The sequence below is a fragment of the Eumetopias jubatus genome, unplaced genomic scaffold (genome assembly GCF_037043125.1).
Source record: "Eumetopias jubatus isolate StellerSeaLion01/CBP00866 unplaced genomic scaffold, mEumJub1_p1.0 scaffold_17, whole genome shotgun sequence".
NCBI lineage: Eukaryota > Metazoa > Chordata > Mammalia > Carnivora > Otariidae > Eumetopias > Eumetopias jubatus.
This window is the reverse complement of record NW_028274823.1, coordinates 13296260-13311844: the sequence shown is the minus strand read 5'-3', so window position 1 is coordinate 13311844 and position 15585 is coordinate 13296260. Positions and strand designations below refer to the sequence as shown.

Below are 15585 nucleotides of genomic sequence, written 5' to 3'. Positions count from 1 at the left end.
CGTTTTTGCTGCAGACGGGTCAAGAAGACAAATATCAAAGAAATGTATGGGTATAAGGTTTAACACGAAGGACCAATCATCCACATGTGCATATGCAAAATCTCTTTTAACATGTGATTAAAGCTCCTTCAGTCAAACTGAACAATATATTTCTATAGAAATTTTGCGACTAAATATTTGGATAATATATTCTATTTTTAAAGCTTAATACAAATGAACTATCCACTGAAGTTTGCTGTGACTAATTAAACCTAATATTTGAGGGAAAAAGAATTAGGCGATCTCTCCATAAAGAAGGGGGTAAAATAAAGAACTAAAAATAAGCAGTGTTACCTTTATTATAAATCATACCCACTTAAATTATTTGGGTTTTTTTTTTTTTTAAAGATTTTATTTGTTTATTTGACAGAGAGAGACACAGCGAGAGAGGGAACACAAGCAGGGGGAGCGGGAGAGGGAGAAGCAGCCTTCCCGCTGAGCAGGGAGCCCGGTGCAGGGCTCGATCCCAGGACCCCGGGACCATGGCCTGAGCCGAAGGCAGACGCTTAACGGCTGAGCCACCCAGGCGCCCCTACTTAAATTATTTGAGTCACCACCTGGGGATCAAAAGACAATGCTTTGTAAGTATGTAACTGATCCCAGGGGAAGTCATGGTTCCACTCCAGCCCTCCCCTCCACCACCACCACTTCTGCCCCCTCCAGACCACTACCCTACATCCCTCCCCCACCACCCTCTACCCAGGCAGTCTTTCATCTCATCTGTGTATTGGAGTTCCAAGTAAGATTTTGGTTGGAAAAAGCACTCTACTAAAAAAAAAAATTTGAAAAAAGCTACACTATACAATTAAAGTTTCTTCTCATAAACAACTAAAAAAATTATCAAAGACATTGTGCACTCTTAAAACTATTAAAACTTAACTCTAGTTTTTCATGCCAAAAAGTATACATTAAGTATATAAAAAACTATTTCAGTGACTGCTGACTCATCAAGCTGATTCAACGAAAGAATACTTGAGATATTTGTAATGAAATTAATGAGTAAAATTTGTTCTAAAGAAATTCCTACATAGATTCAAAATAATTATGTTGTGAGTACAGAATTATTAATAAATCCCAGAACTACAGAAACACTATTATAGCTGCAATTAACACAAAGAACACTTTAAAACAGCTTTGGATATTAAGAAAATTATATTTAAAAAAAATCCTCTCTGCATTGTCAGGAAAGCAGGTGACAGCAGTATTGTAAATACACATCCTTGGTTGAGCAAGTTTTAGCTTGGCAGTGTTCCAAAAGAAGGAAGGAAGAAAGGAAAGCAAGCAAAGAAAAAAGGAAAGAAAACATGGGGATGGGGGTACTACACAATAGACACACGATTAAGAAGTTTTGTTTTACAATTCTTGAGGACTGAGAGAGTACAGAATAAAAGGGCTCTCTCAGATATGGTAACAGATGAGCCTCTGCTCCAGAGAAATAAAATAATGGACGAGAAATCCGTGTGAATTTTGTCCAAATCGCATCACAGATTTTCATGATCCTCTCTGGATTTCTTGAGCAGCAGCGATTATCGGCTGGACTTACATTTATTCTTAGCTTTTATTTTGGTGCCTCCAATGTAGACATTCTTTAATGTCTATTTACTCTGTTGGATTCACAGTAGATTTTAGCATGACAGCAAGAGGGGCACTTGTAAAACAGGGAGACAGTGATCCCAAACCAAAGGAGGAGCGCAAATCTGCAGGCGCGCACTCATGCTAAACTACCAAGAGGATGTGACATAATTTGGCCTCACTAAACACTTCTTTTCCTTTTATGCTTGCATTTATTTATAGAATAGTAAGTGCTGGCAAAATCCTGGGCAGAGGCAAGCCTGGCCAGCACCAGTTTCCTTGTTTAGAAAAATGCCATAACTTTCTTAGTCAGCTGTCATTCGTACAGAGCAATGTCTACTGTTAAGAAAATCCAAACTCATAAAATAGATTGAGTGATCACAAAAGGATTTAGAGAGGACTTCCCTTAAACAGAAATCTTGTTTTTAAAATGATGTTTGACTTAAATTTCTTTTCCTAGAGTCCATCTAATGTATTATGTTAAACAGAACACTAGTTCATAAAACTGAGTTGTTTAAAAGATTTCACATGTCATTCTAACCTTTATTAAGGTTACTCTATACAAATCTCAAATTTTAGACAATGAATAAGACTTAGCCATTATCTGGCCAGTATCAAGAAGGTACAATTTCATATACGTAGGGTAAAAATAAAATTCTAATTCAGAGATTGTAAAAAATCGTTCAAATTTTTTTTTCTTTTTGGAATGGTTAACAACTTCACCAAGAAACAGTTTAGACATTCTGAAGTCAACAGTTCTGAGAAAACATAACAAATACTATAAATAATGGAAGATCAAAGACCACCTAATTCATGAGTAAAACTTTAAAAAAATTTCCTATAAGAACCGATATTTAGCCATTCCTTCCCTCAAAACAACAATGTAATCAGCACTGGGGACTCTACAGCAGATTGGCCAGAGCCCAGCCCACTCCCCTTCATGCTTTAGAACAGGCTTATGCAGTCCAACACATCCTTCTCACAAGATCCCTCCTGCCAGCCCACCAGAATCACAGGGGTCAGGAGCATAGCAACTGCCTTTTAAAGTGCTGACCAGCCCTTCTGCAGTGAAGCTAGAGAACGGAGCGTGGTGTCATAAAGCCTGGGTTTTAGTTTCAACTCTACCAGTGATCTTTTTTTGTAAGAATGTAAGCATTTCTGCACCTGTTGAACATTTGTAAAACAGAGATTGCTCAGTAGCAGCAATTAGCATGGCAGAAAGTGATCCTGGTTGAGGCACCTGGGTGGTTCAGTCGGTTAAGGGTCCAACTCTTGATTTTGGCTCAGGTCATGATCTCAGGGTCCTGGGATCGAGCCCCACATCAGGCTCCTCACTCAGTGGGGAGTCTGCTTGAGATTCTCTCCCTCTGCCCCTCCCCCCAGGCACACGTGTGCTCTCTCTCAAATAAATAAATGTTTAAAAAAAAAAAAGAAAAGAAAAGAAAGGGGTGCTGCTTCCAGTTCCCCAGTGCTCTAGGAGCTAAATGACAATAATTCTTAGCAAAACTGGAATCAAAAGGTTCACATGCAAAATTCTACTCTGTCAGTTCCTTAATGCACATGCCCTCGAAGACAAAATAACACCCGATGATGCATTTAATATCTGAGGTTTGTTTCACAAGAAATACTGATTAATCAGAATGGTCTCTATGTACACACAGCAGTCTATAGAAATGATCCCTGAAGAAGGAATCTGTCTACACAGGCAGGATACAATAAACTTGGGCTTCAACCAGGCAGGCCCCTGAGCCTCTAGCCCTACCACTCAGTGCTCAATTTTCATGCTCCTGGAGTCTACACTCCCTCAGGTTAGTATGTAAGTTACTGATTCATTCCAGACTCTACTAAATATTCACATCATCTATAGACTGATGACATCTCCAGTTCACATTCTCTTCTGAGTTCCTGCCTCATTTTACCATCTCTCTACTCCTGCCCACTGATATCACCCACGCCCCAGATGAACTGTGGACAGGCCCACTCTTAAATCTTCTCCCCCACCCCACCCCCAGCCTTCCCATCTTCGTACCTAGCATGACTATTCACACCACTGCTGAAGGTAAAACCCGGAATGGTTCTCTTCCCCTCCTCGTTCCCCAAATCCTCCCCACCACTTCACAAAGCATCAGAGGCAAATACTGTCCATTTTCCTCCTACAGTAGACCCCAAGTCCATCCACTTTTCTCCATCTTCAGTGACATCATTCTTGTTCAAGTCACCACCTCTTGTGCCTAGAAGAGTCTCTTAACTGTTCTCTTCTTGTCTACTTCTGCTGTTTTTTTGGCCATTCTCCACACAAGAGCAATCTTTATAAACGTAACTTCGATCATAGCATTCCCTTAACTTAAAACCCTCAACTACATTGTAACTAAAACCCCATTCCTTATTCTGCCACTTCAGGTCCTTCATAGTTTGGTCCCTGGCTGCCTGCCTCTCTGATCCTATCCTGGCCCACTCTCCTCCTCGTTGACTCCATTCCAGCCAGGCTGACATTCTTACAGTTACTCAAATGTCCCACGATGACTCATTTTCCCTAGGACCTTTACCTAGGTTAGTACCTCTACACAAGCATTCTGTATATAGATGGTTCCTTCCCAACCTTCAGGTCTCATTGAAGTGGCATCTTCCAAGAAAGGCCCTCCCTGACCACCTAAACTAAAGTGGGGCCTCCATTTTAATTTCTTCACAACATCTTGTTCATTTCCTTAATGCCATTTTTTTAATGATTTGTAACTATATATTTACTTGTTTACCTAGCATCTTGTTTCACATACAGTAGACATTTTAACTTTTTCACTGAATTAATTAATGAGGAGAATACCTTAGGTAAGGCTAATTACAAACATTTTCTACTGGCTAATATAAAATACGATAAAAAAAAGATCTTACCTTGTCAATTTTTTTCTTTTTAACAGGGGGGTCAAACCTATCATTGATTCCAAAATACTGAGTAAGCTCCTTCCACTGGGTTTCACTTGAGGTCTGTTCACTGCAAGACAGACGATAACTTATTTTTAGTGTTTTTAATTGGTTATTACAATTACAAATCACAAAAACTAGTTCTTATGTTTCAGAGATAAGTAGTTCAACTATTGGTACAAGTTTTACAATATTGTCTAGAACAGACAAATATTTTAAATTCCACGTACCTATGAGAATCTTCTTCATTCTTCAATTTACCTGAAAAGAATTCACAAAGTATCAATACCTGAGTATTCATTTGTTATTTCAAAATTAATGCTTATTAAAAACTGTTGAGCTCAATTAGTCACAATTTAACATTAGCACTACTGACAACCTGAATTAAAACAAAACACCTTTCCTGGAGCGTTTTCTTTTTTTCCCTCTGAATCCTGAAGTTGAGGTTTTCTGTTCAGAATGTTTTTTATGCAATTCTTGAAATTTCTATATAAAAGTAAAAAAAGAGGGAGAGAGAGAGAAAAAAAGTCGTAAATATATTTTGAAGCAAAGCATACATTCAAAAAATAACAAACATGTTAAGTAATAAAAATATATTCTAGCATTTATAAAAATACAAATTTAACAGAAGTAGTTCAGTTCTTCTTGAGATACTCTATTTTCTAAGACTCTTTCACAACCTGAGTTTTTACCTTCATTTATTTCGACGTAAGTCAATCTGATTATCTGAGAGTAAAATTCAGTGACTCATACAGACGACAAAGGGATCAAATTAATGTACTATGTTAAGCAAAGTAGCTAATCCTACCAAATGTTTTTCTTCCTCTTTTTATAAAAAACAACACAAAGATGAAAGCAAGCATCTGAGTGCCCAATGGGATGACCACAGACCCAGAGTATTCTGAGTCAATCTTCCCTATTACCTCCCAAGAACAGGCATTCTGACCACGGCAGACACAGGAGCATGCACAAACACACACGCAAAGGCTTTAATGAGAACACATCAGAGAAAACCTACATGCCACATATTTAAGGGAATTCCAGAGGGGCATTCTTCATATGCATTTACATTTGCCTCTACTCCAGGCTTTGGTCCATCAGTTGGGAAATCCGAGACCTCTGTTTCTGTAATGGCCCCATCTTCTTCATCTTCCTGTAAGTTAAATCCAGAGTTCTCTAATGGGGCTTCATCTTCAGAATTCAACTCAATATCGCTTTCATTTAGGCCAGGAGGTAGCAGCCCACTCCACATCTTTTCTTCTAAAGGGAAAAAAGATGAATTTAGACATATAAAGTGGACATGGAAAGAAATTTAAAACCCCAAGAGTCTAGTAATTATCCCAATGGCTTGGGAACAGTCCATCTAGACTTTTTTCTTTTAATCTCAAATGGGATGTACCTTCCATATTAAAAGAATTAAAATCTTAGCGTGTATAAAATTTTTTAAAAAGTACAAAAGTAGTTTAAGCAAGTCTGTTATAAGACATACCTACAGATGAATGACTTAAAGAAAACAGGACCTGGATTCTCTAATATATAGATAATTTTGTCTTAAAAAAAATAAATTCAGTAAAAGCATTCATTGCTCAAGAATGTTAAGAGCAACAACATATATTTCACACAATTTAAGATTTATAATACTATATTTCAAGCTATCACAATTAAAAAAGAGAGTCAAATGTTTCACTGGTATTGAATTGAACTTTCAGGGGACTTATTGTCCAAGAAGTAGGGAAACAATTATTCAAAGGAAAATTTTTAGGCTGTGCAAGTAGTTTGAGGAAGGTGGGGTAGTAAAAAGAATGTCCTAGTTTTAAATTTTACACTGTTTGCTAAAATAATACCAAATGGAGTATTAAATGTTAATCCTAACAATTGAACAAAAACATACAGCTTTTTTGAATAACAATATTGTGTTTAACTAAGGTTAAAGTTCAGAATAATATCTATCATTAGCTATATGGCCCGCTGGTAGAGAGAATATTAACTACTGTTAAGTTTATCAAAAATTATTTTTAAAAACTGGAGTTAAAATCTGCTAAAATTATGATAACTGAGTACATTTTCACTATTAATCACATGACATACATATTGAGTCAAAACCACTTCATTCAAAAGATGCCTAAAAAGGGGCGCCTGGGTGGCTCAGTCGGTTAAGCGGCTGCCTTCGGCTCAGGTCATGATCCCAGGGTGCTGGGATCGCCTGGCGTCGGGCTCCCTGCGGGCTCTCTGCTCAGCGGGAAGCCTGCTTCTCCCTCTCCCACTCTCCCTGCTTGTGTTCCCTCTCTCTCTGTCTGTCTCTGTCAAATAAATAAATAAATAAAATCTTTAAAACAAAAAGATGCCTAAAAAAGAGAAGCTGATTGTACTGCTCATGATTTACCATCAACCTTGAAGGAATAAAATGCAAGGATGGAAACTGTTTTTGCGGAGTTTTCTGGCCCCTATTGTGATTAACCTAATGAGAAAACCACCACCATTGTCTCTGAGACAAAGATGCCACGGGATTTTGCATTAATCTGAATAACGGATTCCAGATAACCTTTAGGAACCTCCTCCCAGGTCCAAAGAATCAGATCTGATTTTTGGCAGTTTGGGTCCAGCTTCCACAGTTGTTAGCCCTCTGAAACAACCTCACCAAAACACTCTTTTGGCTTGTTAAGAAGAAGGGCTCTGACATCTCACTGCTCCAGTTGTAATCCTGACCCCACGATATACTAGCAGTGGGAGGAAATCATCTGTACCACCTCTGACCCTCAGCTTTTTCTGCTGTAATACAAGGATAGTCATATTGTGTACAGGGTTATTCTGAGGATTAAATGAGATAAGCTATGAAAACACTCACCACAATGTTTAGGAGGTTCTAGGGGCTTGATCGATGCTGAGCTCTTTTTGCTATTAGTATTTCTATGGCCACATATTATGTTTTTATAATTTCTATTATGGGTAGCAGCATTCACAGGGTAGTTTTGAGGTTTCTAAGGTTGCGGTGCATTCACTTAGCAATTGATGCAAATCATTTACCTCCATGATTTCCACAGTCTAACATTAAGTTTCTATAAAAATGTTGGTGTCTGGTTTTCTGAATGGAGGAATAAAACCAGAAGCAGGAAGATAATGGAGCCTAAGTGTCAAGGCTCCTCTTGCACAGGTCTTTCCAAAGCATTATACCTAATTTTCTATTTAGAATTTGCATTCCTTTTCTTAAAGAGGACACCCAAAATTATATAAGCTCCAAGCCCCATAAAACCTGGATCCACCCCTAAACCTGGTCTGAGGATTTTAACAGTTGGAATGGGGAACCTTTAGATACTTTGTTAGCACAAAAGACATCATGTGAAATATGCCAATATTGAAAAACAGATGTTATGCCATCAGTAAAAATATTTTTACTGTTCTGAGGAGTAGACGGAGGGGGAATGATAATAAGCTCCAACATGACTTTGCCACTGACACATTATATACCTTTAGGCTCGTTATCTATTTCAGAGCTTAAGGACAGTAACAAATTTCAGATTCAGCATTCTTAGCAAAACTGGGGTTCTATGTTTGAAACCACTGTTTCTTTTCCCTGTCCATAGCATCTTGTGCAAGGCCACTGTGTGCCAGGCACTCTTTAAGACATGAGGACAGGCAAAAATCTCTAACCTCATGGAGCCGACATTCTACACTCATGGCAAGCATCTGCCCATCGGCAGCCAAGTACCACTCGGCCCAGACTTCAGTTGTGGCTGCTAATGAAAGGCATGTGCCTCTCTGACAGGCACAGTTCTCCCACGGGAACACACTGCTTCAGCATCCCTACAGGGTGTGTCTATGCTTTGGGCACCCAAACGTGCTTCACTCTGGGGAGCACTCTCAGGTGCCCTGGAGTTGCCTTTCCCCACCAGCTCTCAAGCATTTTTTGATCACATTTTGGGCCTGTCTTCAGTATGACATCGGCTGGTACGATAATTTCTTGTGTGTGCCCACGGAAAAAAGAAGAACTAAAATAAATTTTAGAAACTAGATTCTACATCCAAATCCATAAAATAAGGCAAAACTCAAATAACACGTTTCTGAACTCAATTCCTGAACATCTTTAAAGTGGCGTGCCATTCTCCTGTGACTGCAAAAATACATAATATATACAAGGGCAACTCCATGGCCACTGATAAACACAGATAACTCACCGAGAAGACTGCAAAGTAGAGCTGCCCACGTGAGCAGCAGCTCAACTGTAAACCAGCCAATATGGAGTGGCTGCTTTGTGACTTGCTTTGGGCTGTTTGAAAACACTATCTTTGAATTCATAGTATATACATGTCACTCATACATTTCCAATTGTACTATGGTACCAACTGGTGCTAGGTTAGGCCTGGTGCTTACTCCTGTTTTGGCTGCTCTTAAAGATGATTCTCTAATTCTTTGAAACGTTTCTCACCCCATGCCTTTATTCTAAAGTAAATCATCCCAAATTACCCTTTAAATGTGAAAATTATTCAGCCATTCTCAAGAGATGTGATATACTAGTCGGATGCAATACTGATTAAACCCTGATAACCCAGTGGATAAGGCTTCTTTCCTCAACCCCGCCACCACAGCCAAGGTTTCCAGTTTTCAGTAAGACTGCATGTCAGACAAAACACCTGAAAGGTGCTCTAGAGAAAGCAAAGGAGACCCCAGTTACAGAGAAGAAAGAGAATCAGAAAGAAAAACAAAGCAAGTCAATGACGTATATGGCATATAAACAATGTCACATATAAACAATGTGACAGAAATTCTTTTACCATTAATCCCCACAACAACCCTTCCACTAGAAATTACTATCTAAACCCCTTTTACAGGTGAGGTAACTGACTTGCCTAAGGCATTGTGATATGCTTATTTTACAAAGCAGAAATCTAGGGCTTCAACTTAGAAACTTTTAGAGGATGCAATTTAAGGAGTAATACATTCGTGGAGACAAAAGATTTGAGAGTGGGTCTAAAGAATGACTCTAGCCTGTAATTTTGTTAAAATTTGCTTAAGAAAAAAATTTGTCTCACTCTTTAAAAGCAGAAACTTATGTAAGATGCTATGCTAAAATGTATACATAAAAATCACATCAGAGTTTTGGGTAATAATGTCATATTTTCTGGAAGATCAGGCGACTGCTTATAACCAAAACCCAATCTGAGCAGTTTAATGGGTAAATGTCTCCCGTCTCTAATATTCCAGAATTTGAATTCTATTTTCACCATACGAAGAGCTGTCTTTATTTCTCATATTTTGTATTCAACTAGAATAATCACAGAAACCTGAATTTTGTCTGATCTGAATTTAATCTTGTGTAATAATCATAAACCACCACCCACCATCAGGTTAAACAACTTACACAATAATCCGTTTCCATGACTCGGAATTACTTTACTAAAATGCTTTTAAGCATGTATCATGAACATTAATGTAAAGGTCCCATTCATGAACTATCTTGTCTTTTCTCAAAAAGATAAAGTCCAACTGAATCAGAGGCCTGACTTCGAATTTAAGTTCCCAGTCTGATTACCCAAACTATTTATTTGGCAGGATGTTGTATGTATGCATATGTTCCAATAAAAGACGGTATTTGTTTCGTCAAGGCCTGGAAAACATGTCCCAAGACCCTGCACGGAAAGATTTAGAGTTAACCAGTAACATTTCGAGGCTCATTTTAAGTCGGATGCCGCTGTGAGAATACTTACAAGGTTCAAGACTGCAAAAGGGTGGCTCTAAAAAGGTACACCTCTTCCTGCTGCGCTGCAGGACCCGGAACGCGGCAGGCTCACCGGCGGCAGTGCCACACTCCGACCCCCAAACGGGAAGGACCCCGTCCGGGCTCAGAACTAAGAGCCGCAGATTGGGGTGCAGGACGTCTAACCCGCTGACACTCCCATTAACTGCAGCTCTTCCCAGGGCTACAGCAGTTGTAAACAGGAGCCTGTTTCCCCGATAGAAGGCCGCTTCACCCTCTCACTTTGGCCGGGGTGGGACGGAGAACCCCTCTCCCACCAACAGGCTCGGGAAGGCGCTACGTCCCTTCCAAGCAAAGCGGAGGCCAGCCCCACGAACGCTCCCGTGGGCCCGGCCGGGGGCTTTGCTGGCGCGGCCGTGAGGTTGTGAGGCCGCCCACACCTGCTCGCTGGCTCCCCGCACCCGGCCCTCCCGGACCCGTCAAGTCGGAGCTCGGGGCGGCCGGGAAGCAGCCTCGCAATCAGCCGTACTCACCCGTCAGGAGCCGGCCGCCCGGCAGCCATCTTAAGACCCCGCCAACACCGCGCCTTCCCATTGGCTCCGGCATCTCAGCCAATGGACTGGGGCCGTTCTGGCCTCGGGTCGTCATGGCAACCAGCTGGCTTAGCTCGCTTTCAGTTCTGTTTGCAGCCCCGGATTCGTTTCCTTCTGTTTCTTTTCTCTCACCGTTTCCCCCTTTCTTCTCAACGTTTTTAAAGGCTTTGTTCTTTTCCCCATTCCCTGCTGCTCGCTGGTTTGGGGAATGAGGAAACTGCTGGCTTAGACCTTGAACTGAGTTCATTCCTCCTAGGAGGGAGGTTCGCGGTAGATGCTCTCTAGGCTCTTAAGGGAACATTTCCATTCATTCAGCCTTTTCCCCCTCGCTCCCTCTTTCCTCCCTTCCTCCTTCCTTTCTTTTTTCCTTCTTTATTGAGCAGGCACCCTGCCAGCCTCTGCTTAGCGGAAAACAGTCCCGACTCCTGCTCTCCTGGTGCTTACCATCTGCTACACTGACCAGATGTGTGGCCTTGACTAAAAGCTTATTGAGCCCCTTTTCCGTGACAGCCGCTGGTTCAGGCCCCGAGGAGGGGGTTGGGGGAAGCATAGAAAATAAGTAAGGAAAAAAAGAAAAAAGAAGGTGCTATGAAGAATACAAAGCAGAAGAATGTGATAGTGATGAGAGTGCAGGCTATTTTAGAAATGCTTCCACTTTCCGAAATAGTGCTCTGTAATGATGATAAGACGACTTCCCTATTTTCATGAGGATGATGAAAGAAAATACACATAAAGTCCTTAACGCATTATCTAGCCCACAGTAATTTCAAGTCGTAGCTACTTGTTACTGTTGTTAACATTATCTATAATGCCTTTCTTTGAAGCATTCTAAAAATGTATAAGAATTTTGCATTGCACTCTAATATATCATGATTTAGTGTAAACAGATGTTTAAGCTTTTTAGGTAACTGTCCGTTACCTCACTCCCAGTGTCTCCCAGAAGGATATGCCAGGTGTATGGCATACTTTCCTGTAACCCCAGAATCATAATAAAACCTGAATTGACAAGCTTGGGTCTCTCAAGCCCTTCTCCTGCTGACCTTCTCTGATTCTAGAATAGAAGCAGGTCTGAGTGATTTCAGGATCTGTGTGAAACTCTCCTGGCCAATTGTGTCCAGGTCTCAATAACGTTTTCCCCCAATCCAAATCTTTAACAAGTCAGGCAGTTAAAGAAAGGATGTGTATAAAAGTGCTACTATGGCTGTTACATTTGGGCCTCTTAATTACTGTCTTAGTCTGCTCACGCTGCCATAACAAAACACCACAGGCTGGGTGGCTTAAACAAGAGAAATTAATTCCACACAGTTCTAAAGATTGGGAAGTCTAAGATCAAGGTGCTGGCAGGTAGGTTTCATTCGGGAGCCTCTTCTCTTGGCTTGTAGGCAGAAGTCATCTTGCTGTGTGCTCACAGGATCTCTTCCTGTTGTGTTTGTAGAGAAAGAATGCGTGTGCACAGGAGAAAGCTATGTTGTGCCTCTTCTCATAAGGACACTAATCCTAGAGGATCAGGGACCCACCCTTATGACCCTATATAACCTTAATTAATTCCTTAGAGGCCCCATGTCCAAATGTAGCCACACTGTGGGTTAGAGTTTCAATACAGCAATCTGGGGGTACACAAACCTTCAGTCATAACAAATGCTGTTGGTGGAAGTGTGACCAGAGTGGAGAAAGAGAGCACAGAGGAGGAAGAACTGAGACACAGGGTAGGAACGGAGTGATATTGACCTGTTTAAGAACTGTTTCTGCACATATTCCATCAGAGTACTCATTATTCAGTGCATACAAAGGTACAAAGGACAGAGGAGGAATATAATCATAATAAATCCAAGGACCTACAAACGCCAGACTTCATATTAAAGGTTTTGGAAAGTCCTACTCCAAAAATACATATTTTAAAATTTGAGAATTCTCAAATGTCTAATTGTTTACTCTATAATATTATAGGATTCCTATAACAAATGTAAATAAATGTAAATAGCTCAAAATTTTCTTCTGGTTCTGGTTGTAAGACTTCCGGTCTCCGAATATCATTGTTTTGCCAGTTTTCTGGGGGAAATGTCAGTCATTTGATTTATTTTAATCAATAAATTTACCTCTCCTCCAGCAAATTCCTGCCCTGGAAACCTGCCAAACCATGCACTTTATGAATGAAATACTTGTATTTGTGAGATTTCTATGAAACATAGAATTATTGAATACCTTTTACTAAATCACAGTAAACGTGATGCAGGTAGTGAATTGGACTTGAGTTGTGTTGCATCTGGCCCTAATTTCAAACATGTACGTTTCATTTAAATCCTCAAACATATCTTAAAAATCATAAAGCAGTTTTTCTTTGCCAAGAAATATTATAGTTTATGAAGAGTTTTCCCCTATATTTAGTAATTTTTTTCTTAGTGTGGAGATTACAAGTCGCACTCATGTTATAAAAGATTAATTGTAGAGGTCTTTCTTGGTAGCTGTTAAATCTCTGATTGATGAAAATTTCCCCAAATATAATGAAAACCCTTAAATATTTCTCAGTTTGGAAAACTGAATATGACTTTGTTGAACATATAATAAATGTCCTTCTGGCTGAAACTGAGAAAGAGAATAGTTAATTTCGGTCTGTACAAAATGCTTCATGCTCTGCCTTAAAGAAAAAGTAGTCTAGTGACTTAATGCAAAAGAATAGAAAAAAGGGAGTTCTGAATTTTAGGAAATGTGTGACAATTTCTCCACCTAGATTTGCTTTCTAAATTTGCAAACTGAACCATCTATAAACAGTGCTAGCCTTCCAAGAGTATGTTGAACAACTAACACTATGACATCAGCAAGAGTTGACATTTGAGGAAACAAAATTTCTGTAATAAAGGATGTTGCCAAAGAAAAGCACTTTTTACTTATTGGTCATGTCTGGTACTTTCAACTTCTTCAGTTTCAATCGGTTGTACATAGGAAGAGAGGAAGGCTTTTAGAGCATTTCTGTATGCTAGGTATTTTGCAACTGATAACATAATTTTATGATGTAGTTACTATTGTATCTGTTTTACAGACAAGGAAATTAAGGCTTCAAGGGTTTAAGAAACTTGCCTAATGTGACACAGCTAGTAACATGGAAAACCTGGGTGGGGAGTTTCACTGGACTCTGAAGCTTATGCTCTTTTCATTGTCACACACTGCTCCTTTTAAGGTGAAGTTTCTAATGAATCCCAGCTTAGCACAGTCAGCAAAGTATAGACATCATTGCTACCAAGTGGGATGTGTACTTGGTGGGAGTTTATGAAAGAGAGGCTTCAGGTGCAAAATACGTCTTCTCTCTCCATCCCCCTTAGTACATAGCAAGTGATCAAATCCCATTAGAGGGATCCTCTTCAATCATTTCTGGTTTGCTACATTGAGGTCTATATTCGTCTCCCTTTCCCCAATACCTTCATCTTCCAAAACAGCCCACTGCCTGATTAATCTCTCTAAATGAAGGAACATGTGTAAAGCTTCTAACACAGAACCTAGCATGTAGTCAACAGTTTACTACAATAAATACTAGTTTCCTTACCTTACACATAAAAACTAAGGAGTGAGTGTGTGTGTGTGTGTGTGTGTGTGTGTGTGTGTGTGTGTGTGTGTTGGAGGGAGGAGGACTGAACAGGCAGAACACAGAGGATTTTTAGGGCAATGAAAATATGCTGTATGATGCCATAATAATAGATATACATGTCACTATACATTTGCCTAAACTCTTGGAATATACAACACCAAGAGTGAACTGTAATGTAAAGTATGGACTTTGGGTGATGATGATGTATCAATGTAGGCTTATCAATTGTAACTAATGTACCACTCAATATGGATTATAGGGGAAGCTGTGCATGTGTGGGGACAATGTATATGTGGAAGAATCTCTGTACCTTCCCTCAATTTTGCTGTGAACTTAAAGCTGCTCTAAAAAAAATTAAGTCTTTTAAAAATCAAAAGAACAATAGTTCATTATTGATGAAAATTATATGAAATCCAAAAATAAGGAATCCATAAATGTTGATAGATTACCAGGTTAACCTGTCAACATCTTTGTGGTCCTTACTATATACCCAGTGATAGCACTTAGCTAAGGTTCAAGGAGAATACAAATGAAGTATATGAACTGGCTAGCCAGGTCAAGAAGTTTGTAGTCTGAGACATCTAATGTGATTATAAATTATACATTTTACACCATAAGTACTAAAATTGTGAGGTGCATGATGTAAGTAGAAACTATAGAAGTCCTATAGAATGGGATTGTAAGCTAGGTGGGATTCAGCACATGCTATTTCCTCGGACTGGAATAGCTTTCTCTTTTAAGATTTATTTATTTATTTATTTAAAAGAGAGAGAGAGAGAGAGAGAGAGACCCCAGCGGGGAGGGGGAGAGGGAGAGAGAGAGTCTTAGGCAGACCTGCGTTGAGCATAGAACCTGACATGGGGCTTGATCTCTCAACCCTTAGATCATGACCTGAGCCCAACCAAGAGTTGGACGCTTAACTGACTGCATCATCCAGGTGCCACCCTTTCCCTTTTATACCTGTGGGACATCTTTTCCTCCTTCAAAACCAAGATCAAATATTACCTCCTAAGTTAAACCTTCCTTGACTCATGAAGTTCATGCTTTTCTTCTCTATGTCTTCATAATACTTGATACATAGCACAACTAGGGCTTTATTCCATTGAGATACAATTAGTTGTCATAGGTCAGTCTACCTGGATAGATTGTGAGCTCCTTTGAAGGCACAGTCCTTGTCAAGTAGGGAGTGC

The 15585-nt window shown here is 39.8% G+C and overlaps 1 protein-coding gene across 6 annotated transcripts in view; it reads right to left on the bottom strand.

Moving 5' to 3' along the window:
- The window catches only part of FAM204A (family with sequence similarity 204 member A), a 38811-nt gene extending 27926 nt beyond the window's left edge, over positions 1–10885 (bottom strand). For 5 of the 6 annotated variants that reach the window (XM_028121812.2, XM_088020085.1, XM_088020084.1 and 2 more), the window contains exons 1-5: positions 10756–10885; positions 5549–5790; positions 4929–5016; positions 4761–4791; positions 4501–4600 (exon numbers count right to left, since the gene is read on the bottom strand). In XM_028121812.2, coding sequence (XP_027977613.2) covers positions 4501–4600; positions 4761–4791; positions 4929–5016; positions 5549–5790; positions 10756–10870 — 576 coding nt within the window. In that variant the 5' untranslated portion in view covers positions 10871–10885. The other variant, XM_028121813.2, reaches the window with a different exon arrangement.
- Between the last annotated feature and the right edge of the window lie 4700 nt (positions 10886–15585).